Consider the following 15,821-nt stretch of genomic DNA (forward strand, 5'->3'; position numbering starts at 1 on the left):
GTGCTACTCTTATCTGTACTTTGCTAAATACTTCAGATACCGTATCCTACTCTATTTTGTAAGTACAGAACAACAATTGGGTAACTTACAAGATCCAGACTACATGTTGTAATCTCTAGGAAAAACGCTTAGAATTTAAAGCCACTAGGACACTGCTCTGTTTCACATTCAGTGTTGCCACTTTGACTTGTATGAATTAATACTTGCTCTAGAAATAGTCTAGCTCTATTCATATTCAGAAAGACTTCCCCTGAAATGAAGTGATATATCCAGGCCGTTAAGTTGCAGGCAGCAGAATAAAATTGTAAGTATATAGTCAAAGAAGCCTTATGAATGAGTTTTCTAAATCTACATGACAGTTATGACCCAAGATCGGAGCTGAGGTTCAGTGACTGAGCATGTAGTGACCTGTATTAAATAGAGACTTCAGTTACCAGAGCAGTTATTCCTTCCGTAAAAGAATTTACAATACTACTTGAAAATGGAATAAATGCTTTTCTTTCAAAGGAATCAATTATTGCCCTTCTGCAAACCTGTGCTGCAACTATAACATAATTGCAGACTCATCTAAAATAGTTTTTCTTCTCTGAGCTCACTGAATGATGAGTAGCTTTTGTTGCCGTCACATAGGGCACATGTATGTCATTAGATCCAATTCAGAACACGTGGAAAGAAACAAGGAAAGTGATTCACCATTATTGAAATTCTACAACATAAAATCACTCAGAACAGGAACGGCACTCTGGAGAATGAGACCAAATACACATTGAAAGCAACAAAAATAGAAGATGTTATGAAAAACAAAAATGAAAAAATAGGGACTTAAAATATCCCTGTGAAAAGGATGGGGGAATTCTCATTTTCACCAGCCGCTTCACTATCTTTATTTCCATTTTTATATCTGCTCTTTAGAAAGATTTTAGCCTACTAAAGTATTTGCTCTTGGTTAAATTTAGTGTTCAGAAAAGGACTTCCAAATGCATTTGCCTATGCAAATAGCCAGCTCTCGTCACAGAGCAGCCATGATCTCATCCGAGTGACAAGTTTTGCTTTATAAAGTAGATAGGAATTTTCAAGCCAAATCTTTCCCATGTGTCTGCCTACATATGCCTACTAAAGTTTAGCACATGCATGAATAGTACCATGACCAACACTGAAGTTGGTATGAAGAACATACGCTTGTTGCACCACCATTTTGCACAAGAACGCGTTCAAGAGCAAAATACTTTTATACTTTTTGAAATTTCACTGACACTACATCATTCCTGTTGAAGAGATATTTTCACATTTCAATTTAATATATGATGAAAACCTCCTCTCCATATCTTCCAAATTATACATATACAAGTGCTCATAAATTAAATGAGACTGGATGCACAGTATATAACATTGTCTCCTGTATTTAAATTTTATTCTAATATAAGGCAGCTGAATCTAACTTATAGCGATTGATATTTGTTATTTTTATCAACTTTGTAGAAATACCCATAGTTGAACACAACATGAGACAAAACACCAGCCTGGTATTTCTGAGGATGAATGAAAACTCAGAAAAGACCTGATGTCACTATTGTTTCTATAAAAATAGAAACAGTTTGTGCCAATTCAAAAATAATCTTCTAACTTAACCTGAGTGTATATATATGAACATGTTTTGACATAGGCGTGTGCTATTAATAGTCATGTGTATGGCACACACATTTGAAAACTATACTAAAGTTAATAATCTAAAAATCATTTTCAACCTTACCAATATGCCTTAAATTTACAGAGTCATCAAAGAGTGTTTTTTATTTTTATGATTTAATGAGTGAGTTGGTGACAGCTTTTTGGTCTGACCTTGAGCTTCTCCCAGAGGAACGCAGGTTTTGTGTTGTACCTCTACCAGTGCAGCTCTGTACAGATGTCTCAAAAACTTTGTGACTTTATATGTAAGAGTAAGAAAATGATTCATTATCAGTACAGTTTTCAGGATAATTCCAATGTCACTTACACATTTAGGAAATTGCCTAACTGATGCATTGATACGATCGGTTTTTGAGATTTTGATATCTGTACATGACCTACAAGTTGCTCCAGAAATATCTGAGATCACTAAAATAAGAAATAAATGTTTTACATGCTTTCTCTTTTATTGTTGTAAATCATATTTTAGGTGTCCCAATTAACCTTACTTATTCCAGCATTAGTGTGACATTTTATCATGCTCAACAGACAAGAATGACCTCAGAAAGCCTCTGCTGCCTGAAGTATAGGGAAGACAGGAAGTCCTGGTTTTGCACATTATGTCTATGTTCTCCCTTCTCTCTTCTCTCTACTTTTTTCTTTAACGTCAAAGCCCAAACAGACCTTCTAATTTTACTTCATCTCTGGTTTTACGGAGATCTTAAATTCACATATTATTTTTACCTAGATTTAATGAAGGTTTAAAAAATTCAAAATATGCAACTTAGTATAAATAAGAAAAAGCTTGAAAGGATGTAGGTATATTTGGCTGTACTATTTACCCAGTGCACTACATAAGACAGGAAGTTAACAAGGCTAGACAGGACTGGGCATTTTCACACCAACTGCAATAATATGCTCAAAAATATTTTTAATAGCAGTATTTTTATGTCCTTCTAACACTGCTGTTGGGCCATGCAAAATACACTGTTAAAGTAACTTGATTTGTACAGTCCACATCAGCAAAATATTCCTCAGTAAACTGCATGGACACACATACACCCCATGCATATGCATGCATATGTACTACAATCATGGTTCATAGAATCATAGAATCATAGAATCATAGAATGCTTAGGGTTGGAAGGGACCTCTAGAGATCATCTAGTCCAACCCCCCTGCATACGCAGGGACACCTAAAGCACGTGGCACAGGACTGCATCCAAGCGGGTTTTGAAGATCTCCAGAGAAGGAGACTCCACAACCTCTCTGGGCAGCCTGTTCACTCTGTCACCCTCACTGGTAAGAAATTTTTCCTTAAGTTCCTATGGAATTTTTGATGTTTCAGTTTCCGGCCATTTCCTCTAGTCCTATCAGTGGCCACCACTGAAAAGAGACCATCCCCGTCCTCTGCACTCCCTCCCTTGAGGTATTTATATACACTGATTAGATCCCCTCTCAGCCTTCTCTTCTCCAGGCTGAACAGGCCCAGCTCCCTCAGCCTCTCCTCATAGGGCAGATGTTCCAGGCCCCTGATCATCCTTGTAGCCCTGCGCTGGACTCTCTCCAGCAGCTCCACATCCCTCTTGTACTGTGGAGCCCAGAACTGGACACAATACTCCAGATGCGGCCTCACCAGGGCTGAGTAGAGGGGCAGGATCACCTCCCTCGACCTGCTAGAGATGCTCTTCTTAATGCAGCCCAGGATCCCATTGGCCTTCTTGGCCACGAGGGCACACTGCTGCCTCATGGTCAAAAACTGAAACATGGTCAAAACTGAAACATGGTCAAAAACTGAAATAATTCAAGCTCATATACTAAAAAAAAAAAATCTATTCTGGATAGTAACTTTGGCCTACATATCAGTTTTAATTATTGATTAAAATAATTATTTAGTGTAATAAAGGTCCAAAATCTGATAAACCTCAAATAACAAAACTTCTCTTATGGCAAAAAAAAAAAAAAAAAAAAAAAAAAAAAAAAAAAAACAGGTAGAAAATATAGAAAAAGTGAATATTTAGTGAGATATGAACACCTCCTGAAAGTATAATAAACAAAAATTAGTAAGTATGGAGCAGAAATTACATGGACTGGAAAAAAAAATACTTTTGCAGTTCTAACAATTTGTAGATATCTGTTAGATGCAGACATGCTAAGATCGCTTAAGCCTAAAGCCAGGCTGTTAGATACTGTATTATTCAAATGTCCACATCAATATTTCCTGTATATGTAGCCAAAGAAAATTAAGATGACATGTTGTGTTAACTAAATACTAAAATGTTCAGCGAATATAGTTTAGAGTTCACAGTGGTTGTGAAGTATTTAGTAAGCTCAGAAGCACAGAACGCCAACTATTTTTGCCGTTTGATGATTCTCCATTGTATTTTCATGCAAAATCCAAATGGTAAGTAAGTACTGCATTTCAAAGCAGTCCAGTAGATCACTAACTACATAAACAATCTAAAATTTTCAAAACAAAATTATTAAAGGAGAATGTGCCCAAAGCACCAGAGCAGGTACTTCTCTGAAACCCAGCTAGTTAGTGAGTTGCTAATCATAGTTACAACCCAGGTTCATATCCGTATGTACAATGCGAGAGCTGTCTAAGTTGATAAATCAGATGCTATCCTTTTAAAGATGTTTCTTTTTACGCCTTGCCTATAATAGTACACTTCTTTACTTATTCAAAGCATGAATCCTCTTTTACTCAGATCCTGTCCCTTTTGGCACGGTACATCTCCTGGGAATGCAGAATGTTTCAGTGGTAACTTGGTCTTTTGCACAGTATACAAGCCTATTTCACTGAGGAGCAAAAAAATAAAGACTGTACTTATCAGTGGAACACTTTGTGTTAAATAAAGATAATTAAAGCATCAACACCATATCCCCTCTGTGTTTGATTAGTACCTTCCTCACTACCATTTGTTACTAATGGTCAAAATTGGCCTTTAAAAAAAATTGTAAAGTATGTGTTATGATGTAAATTGAGAACAGAAAATTGAAACACGCTTCTGGACACTTTACAAGAAACAGTTCTATGACTAAGTACCTGAAAGAAGTCCTCAATGTAAATATTTATACATGATGAAAATGTTCTCATATTTTGTGCCTATATTGGATTGCTACCATACCATTGTTACACTTATCATGCTCTAGGACATTTGCTAAGCAGAAAGCTGTAACGATCTTTGTTCTTGAGACTTTCTTGTTATTATTAAAAATAGTCTTTGATATCTGTCTATGTGTGTACATGTGTGTACATAGCAAGAAAAAAAGACAATGCTTTCCTGCACAGTTAAACTGATTGCCCTCTTAATGCATGAATATGGAGTCCTGATAAGGCCATGTTACATGTATGTATTTGCAAGGAAATTGACATTTTGGTTTATATTTTTCTTCACAGTGTATTTATAACCAGAAAAGGCGTAAAGATAATTCATAAAGGACTACAGAATTGGCCAGGAAGCAGCACACCCCAAGCAGAGAAAATGTTACTCAGAAACACCTATACTGCTTCTTCTAATCCTACTAAGGATTATATCTCTGAAAATATACATGTGCAAAAATGGCAGTATTTTAAATAGTCAGTTATTGTTTGTAGAACAGAGCAAAGAGAAAAGAAAGCACGATACAATGATGGGCCAAAGGATGCAAGCAAAACCAGCTTGTAAAGGGTCTGGTCTTCAAACAATGGCTGTTAATGTGCAAATCTCATATTCACAATGGAAAGTTTCAGTGAAAGAAACCTGCTCAAATGCCATCATTTTGCACTATGAGACAATGTGAAGAAAACAGCATATTTTATAAAGTTATGTTTATTACTAACATAGGAAAACAAAAAAGTATTTACATTTTAAAAATATGACTTAAAATTATGATGAAGGATGTAATCCTCCAAGCTGCAAAGTGATCCCTATAATACACTGAGATTTCTTATCTCTGTCTTTGCTGAAAGTTAATAGCAGCCAAGCTCCTGACAGCCAATGTTCAGCATCTTGCGGGCTGGGATTTTAAATCTGTGATCCAGGAAAAAAAAAAAAAAAAAAAAAAAAAAAAAACCTTAAACCCATCCCCATTCAGGAAAATACTTTTGTATATAACTTTTCGCAAGTGCTTAAGAGCTAATGAATCCTAAGGAATTTAAACATTTGCTTACCACTAAGTAGACATGTAAGACCTTTACTGAACTGAATTGCTAAACTAGGACCTAAAAGAGTATTTTGGAGAGTGGTATCATGCAAAAAAAAAGAGAACAGTACCTTTCAAAATAAACAATAAACATGTGAAAGATTGGGAAAAAAAAGTGTATATAAAATGTTAAGTCTTCAATATTTTCATTTTAAGCCTTACACTTAAATATTTAATTTAAGAAAGGGGAGAGTTACAAATTGGCTTTTTTTTAAGCCTTCTACATTTATGTTCTCCTATGTAATACTGTATCAAACAAGATGCACTTGTGAACTCATGTGAGGTATTCCAGAAGGAAACCTCACATAATCACAACAAAAACAATTTGTACTCATTTGGGCACACCAATCAGTCATGTAAGATGAGACTTCATTTCCTGGTGGCTATATACAAAAGTATCAATTACTGATTCTAATTACATTAATGGTAAATGAGTATCGCTCTCATCTATAGTACCTAGAACGCATACTTCCTGCTCTGTCAACTTACTCATTTTAAAACTTTATAAACCTTCTAATGTGTCCTTGGAACAAAAGCAGGAATCATTAGTCAAAGCAGGCATGTACAGCTGAACTACAGAACTATCTCGTATAACACCAAATCATAGTGATTTATTTATAACTGCTCCACATTTCTCTCTAAACATTATGCTGAAAAGCATAATACTAAAATACTAGCACTGTGGCCCGATAAATTAACAAACGTTCCACTGTCAATGTTTGAGACATGTAAATTCTCTGTACTATTTATGCATATATGCCTTAATGCCTTAAGATATTATGCAAAAGCATGCACAAATTGATGTGTCACGCAGTAACAAGTTGGCAGGTACCTACAGGAAAACTATAACAGAAACTTGTGTATACTGGCCTCTTCTACAAATGCTTTTATTTAGCATTACCCTTACTATTTCCTGAAAACTTTCCTTAGCTTATGTGCATGCTTAACAGGTGCACAAGAACTTTCAGCATACTTAAAAATAAGAAGATACGGCATTAGAATATCAGCTGTAAGCTATTCAGCTAAATTAACTTTCATAACAAATTAGACATCTAGCACAGAAAAAAAAGTACTGTCAGACACTGAGAACCTGGATTCGTACCAAGCTAAATAAATAATGGAGCAATTCAGAATGTATTTCTTTCAGTTTGATTGTGGTAAGTGAAACTGTAATAAAGCCATTTTCTTCTACTAAAAAGTCTTTTAATGTATTGTATATCAAAAATATGTCTTTAAAGAATGTTAAATAATTCAAAGCAAAATATATTTTTGTAATATACTCTCAAAGAATGTTTTTATCAGGCAAAGCAGTCATCTGCGTGGTCTTTATCATTCCTTTGTCATTCCTGCATTTACCTTTCAAGGCACTTTTTCCATTAAAAATAAATTACACTTTTGACAGGTTTTAATTTGTATGTTTAGATGAATTGCATCAGTGAGAAAGATTTAATATGTGGTTCACATAGGTTCCACTTCTACTTTGTTGTTAATGTTCACTAAAAAAGTCATAATCTGTCTACTATGTACTTAATAAATGTTACCAGATGTAATATTGGGAACTTTCTTAGTACTTCATATTTTATATGGACTATATTTTCAAACTGAAACTGTAATGTTCTCTCCAGGAGAGAGCTAATGAAATGTATCAGCCAGAAACTACTGTGTCAAATGTTCTATAAAACGTCTGTACGCCTTGTAAAACAACATACACAAAAATAGTGGCAGATACTACATCAATCACACATTTTTGGCGGACCGGAGGCCTGAGTGGTTCATACAGTGAATATTGCATTATTCCTATTGCATTATTTTAAGAACTTGTTCTTATTATTCCTATTGCATTATTTTAAGAATTTGTAAGCAGAATGCAAATACTGGTTACACACTGTAAAATTTCAAATCTAGCAGCCTAGCAGATGTCTCAAAGTACAAGAAAATGCCATAGTACACCATATTTGCATGTTAATAAGTTGAAAATAAAGCGTTTTTGGTCAAACTAGTCAGAATTTCCCTGTTCCAGACTTGGCTCCCTATTTGCACGAATCAGCTATCTTTAGATCCCTGTGTATCAGGCACTGTGGCTGAGAAAACTCTCTGAACATGTATATTAGCTGGAGAGATGTAATGGAAATCATAAAATGTGTATCATTTATCTTATTTTACAATCACTCAAATATTATATCTCAGAAAATATATCTCTGTTCAGGCTACATATGTGTCTTATAAAATACAGTCTCTCATAAAGTAACACTAGCACATTCCCTGGGGCGTGATCCCCACTGTGGCATCCCTGTTTTATTCCGGGGACTGTAAAGAAGTACCTCTTGTCGCAGTTTTAGGCTTTCAGAGCTTCACTGAACCGATCTCAGTGAGCAGAGCCAAGATCAGAGCCAGTCACTTGTGGCACTCTTAAACGAAGGGACACCTCCCTCCGAGGGCCTCACTGAAGTCAGCAGCAGCTGTAGGCAGAGCTATGCAGGAGCTGAGCACGCAAACGAAGGCCCCTTGGTGGTGTGCCTTAATGAATTTCGTGTGGGAAATACATACATATATATATATATATATATATATATATATATATATATATATATGGGCCTGATTCAGTGCTCGCTTGCATCACTGTATTTAGAGCCCCTGCTGAACCCAGTGAAATACCAATGGTGTAAATTAGATCACGGGGAGGCTTGTAGATTATTATGGGATTTTGACCTTAATGAACGACCCGATAATTAGAGCCATTAACGCTTCAAAGGCTGCACATTCACACGCGGCCTTCCGAGGCGCGTGTGCTCGGGCAGTCGCGCGTAGCCCATAACGCGCGGCTCCCCCGCAGTGAGGCGGCAGCTCGCCCTCCCTGCGCCCGGGGGCAGCTCGGCCTCCGCCTCCCCCCGCGAGGGTCTCTAAAGGGCCCGGGGCGGGAGAAGGGGTCTTCTTCCTCCTATCTGCTGCCATCAGCCTTTTCTCGCCTTCAATGGGCGCTAACGAGGGGCGAGGGCTGAGCCGGCGGCCCCGCGGCGGGACGGCCCGCGCTGCTCGCCCACCCGCCTCGCGCAGCCACCCACGCGCCGCGCTGGCCGTTGGCGGCGGCCGTTACCCGTCGCCCCTCCCCCCGCGGCTGCTGCGCGCTCGGGTGGGGGCGAGGCGCCCCCGGGGGCGGGGCCGGCGCAGAGAGGCGGCGCGGCCGCCGTTGTCAGCCAGCCAAAAAAAAAAGGAGGGAAAAAAAAGGAAAAGAAGCGCGATTTCCTGACTGTCCTCCCTGCGTGCTGTGTTTTGGTGTGCATGGGCTGGGCTGGGCGCCTGTGGAGCTCTGGGAGGCGGGAGGGGGATCCCGCAGCGTGTGTGTGTGTGTGGTGCGTGTGCCTGTACCTATGCGGGGTTACGGCGGGGACACGCGGCTCTCTTACCTGCTTGCTGTACTTGCTGCCGGCCTGACAGCTGTACTCGGAGCAGTGGTCCGAGCCGATGGAGATGTTGTCGCCGGCGCCCACGAAGGTGTTGGCCGGCGGCAGGTCCTGCACGGCCTGGTGCTTCTTGCCGGCGGTGGGGGACTGCGGGTGCAGCTGCACGGTGGGCAGCGGCGAGCTGGACTTGTAGTGGCGCGCCAGGTCGGGGCTGCCCGGGCCGCCGTTGACCGAGCGGTAGCGCCCCATGCTGGGGCTGTCCGAGAGCTTCTCGTTGACGCTGTCGTAGCGCTGCCCGTTGGGCTTGGAGGCCTCCACGGTGACGATGCTGCTGTAGAGAGGCTGCTTGCCCTTCTTGCCCTTCTTGTCCTTCTTAGGCTTCTTGGCCTTGTCGTGCGGCTGCGGCGTGAAGAAGTCCTCGTGGTCCTTCTTGCCGGCCTCGTAGCCGTGCTTGCCCTTGGAGCGGCAGTAGCGGGCCATGACCACCACGAGGATGAGCAGCACCACGGTCATGATACCGGCCACCACGCCGATGACGATGCTGAGGCGCTGCTTGCTCAGCTCGTAGCTCGGGTCGCCGGCGATGTCCTGGGCCAGCGGCGTGTGCAGGCTGCGCGCCACCTGGCTCTCCACCACGGTGGCGTTGGAGAGGCTCTCGTTGACGAAGACGTGGAGCAGGGCCGTGGTGGACTGCGGCGGCTGCCCGCTGTCGTTGACCTGCACCACGAGGCGGTGCAGGCCGTAGTGCTTGGGCGCCAGCTTGCCCACCAGCGACACCACGCCGCTGGCCGGGTCGATCTCGAAGAGGCGGAAGGGGTTGCCGCCCACGATGCTATAGTTGAGGTCGGCGTTGAGGCCGGTGTCGGCGTCCGTGGCCACCACGGTGGCCACCACGGTGCGCAGGTTGCTGGAGGGCGGCAGCACGGTGTAGGAGCTGTTGCTGGGGAAGGTGACGGCGGGCGCGTTGTCGTTCTCGTCCATGACGAAGAGGGACACGGTGGCGGTGGCCGAGCGTGGCGGCTCTCCGCCGTCCACCGCCTTCACCCGGAAGGTGTAGCTCGTCTGCTGTTCCCGGTCGAAGGAGACGGTGGAGTAGATGGTGCCCGTGTCGTTCTCAATGGAGAAGATGCCGGCGGCCTGGTCGTGCTCGCCGGGCTGGATGGAGAGGCTGAGCTCGGCGTTGCGGCCCTTGTCGAGGTCCATGACGGTGACCATGCCCACGGGGCTGTTGGGCTGCAGGTTCTCCTTCACGTAGAAGGTGAAGACGTCCTGCATGAAGCGCGGCTCGTTGTCGTTGCGGTCCGCCACGCGCACCACCACGGTGGCGGAGCCCTGCAGCGGCGGCACCCCCTTGTCGCGCGCCGTCACCTGGAACTCGTAGGTGTCGCGCTGCTCGCGGTCCAGCACCGCCTGCACCGACACGTCGCCCGAGTCCGGGTCGATGGTGAAGAGGCCGCCCGGCGCCTCGGCCGAGAGGGACGACGGCTCCAGCGAGTAGGTGATCTCGGCGTTCTTGCCGCTGTCCGCGTCCGTGGCCACCACGGTGGCCACGCGCTCGCCAGGCAAGTTGTTCTCCGGGAAGGAGACCTCCAGCACGGCCTGGCTGAACACCGGCGGGTTGTCGTTGGTGTCCGCGACCCGCACCAGCAGGGAGTTGTTGCTGGACAGGCTGGGGCTGCCCGAGTCCACGGCCACGATGACCACGTTGTAGTCGCGGACGGCCTCGTAGTCCAGGGGCGCCGAGGTGTGCAGGAAGTACTTGCGCTTGTTCTGCGGCTCCCCCTCGCCCTCGCTGGCCGGCTTGAGCTGGAAGGGCACGTCGCCCACCACGGTGCAGGTCACCACGCCATTCTCGCCCTGGTCGCGGTCCGAGACCTGCACGAGCGCGATGGGGGTGTCCACCAGCACGTCCTCGGCCACGCTGGCCACGCCGTCCCGCAGCGGGATGCGCCCGATCTTACGGATGTCGATGGTGGGCACGTTGTCGTTCTCGTCGCGGATGTTCAGCACCACCGTGGCCTTGTCCGTCTTGGGGGGCTGTCCCCGGTCGCGGGCCATGACGGTGAAGCGCAGCTGGTTCACCTCTTCGCGGTCGATGCGGTGCAGGACGCTGAGCCAGCCCGAGGTCTCGTCGAGGCGCAGCAGGCGCCGCACGGACTCGGTGGCCGCGCCGAACACGTACTCGATCTGCCCGTTCACCCCCACGTCCAGGTCGGCAGCCCGCAGCTGCAGGATGGGCGTCCCGGGGCTGCTGTTCTCCGCCAGGTCGGCCTCGTAGACGCTCTTCTCGAAGCGGGGGCTGTTGTCGTTCACGTCGGTGATGAGCACCCGCAGGATGGCCTGCGAGGAGCGCGCCGGCTCGCCGCCGTCGCGCACGCGGAGGCTCAGCTCGTACGAGTCGCGCTGCTCGCGGTCCAGCGCCCCCTTCACGATGAGCTGCGGCTGCTTCTCGCCGTCCAGGGTGTCGGCCACCTGCAGCTCGAACACGCTGCTCCGCGCCGCGTCCGCCTCCTGCCGCCGCTTGCTGCCGCCGGGGTAGAGGGCGCTCTCGGCGCCCGCCGAGGCGCCGCCGCCGCCGCGCCGGCCGCCGTCCCCGCCGGGCTCCTGGAGCAGCTCGTAGCGCTCGATGCCGTTGCGGCCGAAGTCCCTGTCGGTGGCGGTGGGGAGCAGGTAGAGGGTCCCCACGGGCCGGTTCTCCTCCACGGTGAGCGTGAGGACGGGCGAGGGGAAGGTGGGGGTGTTGTCGTTGATATCCAGGATGATGACCCGGCCCTCGAAGAGGTCCACCCAGCTCTGTGAGGGGCCGATGACCGACACCTCGAAGTCCAGGAAGCACTCGTTCTCGTCGAAGATCATCTGGCACTGCGGCAGCTTCTCGCGGTCGATGCGCCGCTCCGTGGTGCTCAGCTCCCCGGTCATGTTATCGATCTTGAGGTAGTCGGAGCCCGATTCCAGGCTGAATGTCACCTCTCCAGAGCCCGTCACGATGCCCAGGTCGGCAGCCACGTTGCCGATGCGGATGTCGGCGGGTCCCTCCTCGGCCAGCCGGTACCTCAGGAGCTGCTTGGCCGCCGCCAGGCTGACCCAGAGCGGCGGAGGCAGAAGCAGCAAGAAGCAGCAGCAGCAGCAGCAATGCACAAAGCCAAGGAGAGTCCGCATCTTCCTCATCTTCGCCCCGAGAAGCCCCCTCCGCTTTCTCCCGCCCGACCCCCAATAGACTCCCCCGATGAGCCAACAGCGAGGGTGAGCGTCCGGGTGATCAATTATAAAATCCTTCTCTTCCTGGAAACTTAATGTCTCATGGCTGGTGCAGTTGGTGGTCAAAACCCTGCTGCGGGCTCCTCTGCTGCTCTCCCTGCCTTCCAGTGCCGATATACTTACAGTTCACGGGACAGTGTATTTTGCTTTTTAAAGATTCATCTCGGCAGATAGGATGGGATTTTCCTCCTCCTCCCCCTTCTCTTCCTCCTCCTCTCTGATTTTACTGTAATCACTTTGCAAGGTTTGCAATAAAAGCAGGAGCAGCACTGTGCGATTTGAAGCCCCCCAGGTCGTCGTCTTCGACACTAGAGTTAACTACAATTCACACACACTCTCTCTCTCTTCGCTCTCTCTCTCTCGCTCGCTCGCTCGTTCAGCCGTTTACGACCAGGGCATTAGCTTTATTCTTCCCCCTCTCTGCACACACAGGAAAAAAAAATGTGATTCGCTTTATTCAAAGGGCTCTTGTCCGGGGAAACTCCAAATCCTCTTAGCAATGGCCAGTTCTTTTAAAAAATAACAATAATTAAAAGGGTAAAGAAAAATAATCAAAAAATCCCAAAAATGTCGGAAGCTGTACAACTGATAGCAGACGAAGCCCGTGTATTACAGAGCAGTCCATAGAATATCCCCTTTGGTTGGCAGAAAAGCACCCAAATCCATCTTCAGAGATCGCCTAAAATGTTCAGCTCTTTCTCCGGAGAGGATTTTTTTAACAACTCTGCGCAAGGTCATCAGTCACAAAGCAACGATACAGAAACTGCAGAAGCCGCTTGCCCACAATCTGCCAGGCTGTAGATGCGAACATACACACAGCACAGTCCCAAGTTTGTTTTTGCATCCGCAGTTCGTGCGTGTGCCTTACCTGCATTTGCACTGCATGTGTTATAGCAGTCTGGATCTGCAGCACGGAGAGCGCCTCACAAATGAGATTGCAGCCTCGCTCCCCCGCGCTCTCCCTCTCGCCTCTTCCTTCCCGTCCCAATGCAGGTAACCAGATCTGAACTTGATCCTCTCAGTTCAAAGGTTAGCAACAAGGCTGTGTGTCCAAAGGCGATTATTGGTCCCTTGTTAATATACCCGGAGCGGAACAAGATGTAACTGGATCCCCCACGTGAATTAACACAGATTCTGAATTACATCCATATAAGCGGAATGGCAAAGGGGAGGGGAAAAGAGCCGCGAGGCGGTTTCAAAAAAAAAAAAAAAAAAAAAAAAAAAAAAAGCAGAGTCCTGCCTGCAAATAAAATGATATCAGTCAGTTGTTTCCTCTGATCTGCACCGCCACGGCGGGTGAAATCTGCAATTGTGTATTCCCTCCTGTGCCTTTCAGAGAAGTGTGGCTCGGATCAGGCGCTTTCACGGCAAAGCGGCTTGTGCTTTAAAAAATGTTGAATGGCAACTGAGAAGCTTCCCACTCGGAAAGGAGGAAAAAAAAAAAGGCAGTAAACCGGCAAGTTTGCCCAAAGTGGTGGGAGCTGCTGAAGCCTCTCGGTAGCTGTTCCCTGACGCTGCAGCAGTAGAGCCGCCTGCGCTACATACACAGAAAGAGAGAGAGGGAGAGAGAGAAAGAGAGAGAGAGGGAGGGAGGAAGGGAGGGAGGAGGAGGAGGGAGGACGAGTCAAGCGCTGCACTCCAGAAAGCCCAGCCTTACCCTCTGCCTCTGCTGCTGCTCTTGCTGCAAGCGGGATAGCTGCTCGTGGCAAAACCCCCGGTCTGTCCTCCGCACCGATCCACACGGCATGCCAGAGTGTGGCTGCTGTTGCCTTCCCTAAGCCGCGATCGGTAGTGATTATCTGCCACCCTTTCCCTGCTCACCTCCGCTTTACGCTGTGAACCGAGCAACGTTTTTTTTTTTTTTTTTTTTTAATGTTTATTCGCCTTTCCTTTAGGCAGAGCGGGTGCACGGTCGGGGCTCTGCGTTTTGCGGAATCACGCTGGTAAGACAAGCCGCTTCGCACAGATTCCCACCTCTCCCTGCCCTGTCGGTTCTTCTGTGAAATAGCTGCAGTCACTGGAACTGGATAAAACTCCAGGGAGAAAGGGGGGCTGCTTTAGAGCTCAGGCTCGCGTCCTGTTTCCCAGTGCTGTGCGAGCCTTTGGGGTTTTGTGTTCATGTTCTTCCTATTACTATCATTAGAATGTGTCTTCTCAGCAGTATTTGTGGGTTTCCTAGGAGAAAAGGAAAAAAAATCCTCAGAAAAGGAGGCTAGGGAGGGGGCGAGAGGTTTAGGCGAATAAACACATGTAAGAAGTAACAGATTTATTTCCGCACAGAGGCTTGCTGCCTCGATGATTGCTAAAATGTAGCGTCACCTACCTGGGTAAGTGGGAAATAAACTTTGACGCTAAAAACTCTCCGCTCAACTTTGTTTATTCTAGCGTCCCTAGCTGGCGTCTCCTTTTGACTTTGTGCCGCTCAGTCGCCCGCGGCCCCGCTCGAGGTGATGCCCGGTGCCCCCGCTCCCCTTCCCGCCCGGCGCGCACGGGAAGCGGCTCGGCGGGGAGCGCGGGCTCCCCACGCGTGTGAAACACTCAAATGGCTTCTTCTTGAAACAGGCTAATGGCTTTTTTTCTTTTCCTCGCGGTGGGGACATATTTGAGCGAGGGCGACACTGGGGAGGCTTAGAGCGGCGGTCACCGCGCGCCTCTGTCACTCGGGGAGTCAGTGTGTGCTGTGGGGGGGGGGGGGGGGGGGGGAGGTGGCCACCTCTGTCCGCGGGGAGCCGCGGAGGGGCCGGGCCCGCGCAGCCCAAACCCCGCGCCGGGGAAGAAGCCGCTGCCCCCGCTCCGCGGGGCGGGAGGCTCCCCCGCCGGCAGCAGCGGCGGCTTCGGCCCCTGACGCTCTCGCCGCTTTGCCAGGACGTGAAAACCCTCCCCCGCTGGTGCCGGAGACACTCGGCTTTATATCTGCAGCATCAGCGAGAAAGCGCGGCTCGGCGCAGGCTCAGTGCTCACCGCCGCAGTCCCGGACGGAGGAGGGGGGCTCGGGAGCTCAGCATCTTCGCAGCGGGTTAAGTAGGATTAATACCAAATCCCTATTATATTTGCCAACCAACTTGCATTTATCAAAATTCCCCCCTCGCTGTTCTGGAGCTCCAAGAGGAGGAAATTTTGCCCAGTGTGTAAGACCCAGACATACCAGTACGCAGGAATACCAGCATACTGCATTACACTGGCTCCCTGCACTAGCAGTACAATTACATCCCGAAGCTCCCGCTGTTCCCTTTCCTTTGTGCTGTTAAACGCAGCCAAGAAACTTAATGTATTCGCCAGAAGAGGGGCGGGATGAAAGCGCCTTTAACC

At 47.3% G+C, this 15,821-nt stretch overlaps 1 protein-coding gene and 1 long non-coding RNA gene across 3 annotated transcripts in view; both read right to left on the reverse strand.

Annotated features, from left to right (window-relative positions):
- Positions 1 to 13,052, reverse strand: part of PCDH7 (protocadherin 7) — a 266,355-nt gene extending 253,303 nt beyond the window's left edge. For both annotated transcript variants that reach the window (XM_088539929.1, XM_088539928.1), the window contains exon 1: positions 9,258 to 13,052. In XM_088539929.1, the coding sequence (XP_088396055.1) occupies positions 9,258 to 12,422 (3,165 nt within the window). In that variant the 5' untranslated portion in view covers positions 12,423 to 13,052. The remainder of the gene's footprint in view (positions 1 to 9,257) is intronic.
- A 51-nt stretch (positions 13,053 to 13,103) lies between these two features.
- On the reverse strand, positions 13,104 to 14,768 carry LOC148595860 (uncharacterized). The gene is made up of 2 exons (XR_015914403.1): positions 13,381 to 14,768; positions 13,104 to 13,307 (listed from the first exon to the last, which is right to left on the reverse strand). It is a non-coding gene; the product is annotated as an uncharacterized LOC148595860 (long non-coding RNA).
- Positions 14,769 to 15,821: the final 1,053 nt, after the last annotated feature.

This window comes from Tinamus guttatus, unplaced genomic scaffold, assembly GCF_059628265.1.
Source record: "Tinamus guttatus ecotype Peru unplaced genomic scaffold, ASM5962826v1 Tinamus_guttatus_pri_ptg000052l, whole genome shotgun sequence".
NCBI lineage: Eukaryota > Metazoa > Chordata > Aves > Tinamiformes > Tinamidae > Tinamus > Tinamus guttatus.